The following is a 1,376-nucleotide window of genomic DNA, read 5'->3' as shown; positions in this document are numbered from 1 at the left end:
GTAAAGACTTCTCTGTTGACACCCACCCCTTGGCGCTCATATGACCTTATGCAGTTGCGAGCGCCGTAAAACCCTCTACTATAATACAAAAAAATACATACACACAGAGGCACACACACGCACACACACTATCACGCACATGTACATACACAAATACACACACTCATGCGAGCGCACACATGCACACAAACCTGAACCCCCCCCAAAAAAAAACAAAACAAAATCAAAACACCCAGTCCAAAAAGGATTTCACACTTTCTAAAAATTTGCCTACATACCGCCAATATCCATGGTTGTTATACCCAAAAGGTCGTATTTTTGTGTGCCCTCGGCCAGAGCTAGAGAACTTGGCAGAGAAGACAGCGGCACTGGTCGCGAGAAGGCCTGAACCATGATGCGGCAGTTCAACCGACCGGTCACCCTCCCCGTCCCCCTCCAGCGGCCCAAACTCCGGCTGGCCCTGGGCATGACGTGTGCCGGAGTGAACAGTCTGTCCGTGGACTCCAAATCTGGGACGCTCGCCTATCCAGCCTCCGGAGTGGTCGTGCTTTTCGACATACTCAAAAACAAGTAGATTTACGACTTTTGCAAAATAATCACGCTTATTATATTATTATTGCCTAAGTCAGTTTCGGCCGGTTTAGTTTTTGGTTCTGAAATGAAGAGCAGAGCCAGCTTGATAATATTATAGTTCCCTTGGACAAAAGAATAACTCAACTATATTTAATCAATTGAGTGTACAAAATTTCAAGCGATTAACAGATTGAACTATTGAACTGTTCGTTTTTTTTTTCTCATTTTCTCAAAATGGCTAAAATGACTTAGGCATTAACATTTATCATGTGAGTGTGACTGTTGTACTCCGCTGGACTACGAAACTCACGTTGAAAAACCTCGTTTTAATCAGGGTTACTTTCAGACTTTCTGACATTATAGACGCATACTGTTCGTTGCATGTGCTTCCCCAAGGAGGACTAGGTTCTTGTTATTGGCTGGAAGGACCGATGTATTTGCAATCAACAGAAACCCCATGTGGCTCAGGTTGTGACTTCAGCATCTAAAAAAGAGTTATTGTGCTGTTGGCAGCTTTCGTCTCGTTAATACAACACCTCCTGTTCTCTTGTCATCTTCTCGCGAACTCTAGAGCCTTTTTTATGCACTCCTCCTTTTTTAATCCCAGGGGAATTTAGAGCAGTGCTAACAATCTGCTTATCTGAGCTGAAAATACCGCGAATAGGAAATACATGTACTGCAAAGTTCAGACTGCTGACGTAAAACATGACATGACGAAACGCCTAGACGACAGGTAGAGGAAGCTTTCAGGGAGATAGAGAGAGACAGATAGATAGATAGATAGACAGATAGATCGATATATA

At 43.5% G+C, this 1,376-nt stretch overlaps 1 protein-coding gene across 2 annotated transcripts in view; it reads left to right on the top strand.

Annotated features, from left to right (window-relative positions):
* LOC101864676 overlaps nucleotides 1-1,376 on the top strand; it is a 23,466-nt gene that overhangs the window by 1,293 nt on the left and 20,797 nt on the right. The window contains exon 2 of one of the 2 annotated variants that reach the window (XM_035968727.1): nucleotides 337-570. In XM_035968727.1, the coding sequence (XP_035824620.1) occupies nucleotides 392-570 (179 nt within the window). In that variant the 5' untranslated portion in view covers nucleotides 337-391. Of the gene's footprint in view, nucleotides 1-309; nucleotides 571-1,376 lie in introns of both variants that reach the window. The other variant, XM_005094259.2, reaches the window with a different exon arrangement.

Source organism: Aplysia californica, unplaced genomic scaffold, assembly GCF_000002075.1.
Source record: "Aplysia californica isolate F4 #8 unplaced genomic scaffold, AplCal3.0 scaffold00079, whole genome shotgun sequence".
Classification (NCBI taxonomy): domain Eukaryota; kingdom Metazoa; phylum Mollusca; class Gastropoda; order Aplysiida; family Aplysiidae; genus Aplysia; species Aplysia californica.
Note: the sequence above shows the minus strand (reverse complement) of the source record. Positions and strands in the feature narration are given on the sequence as shown.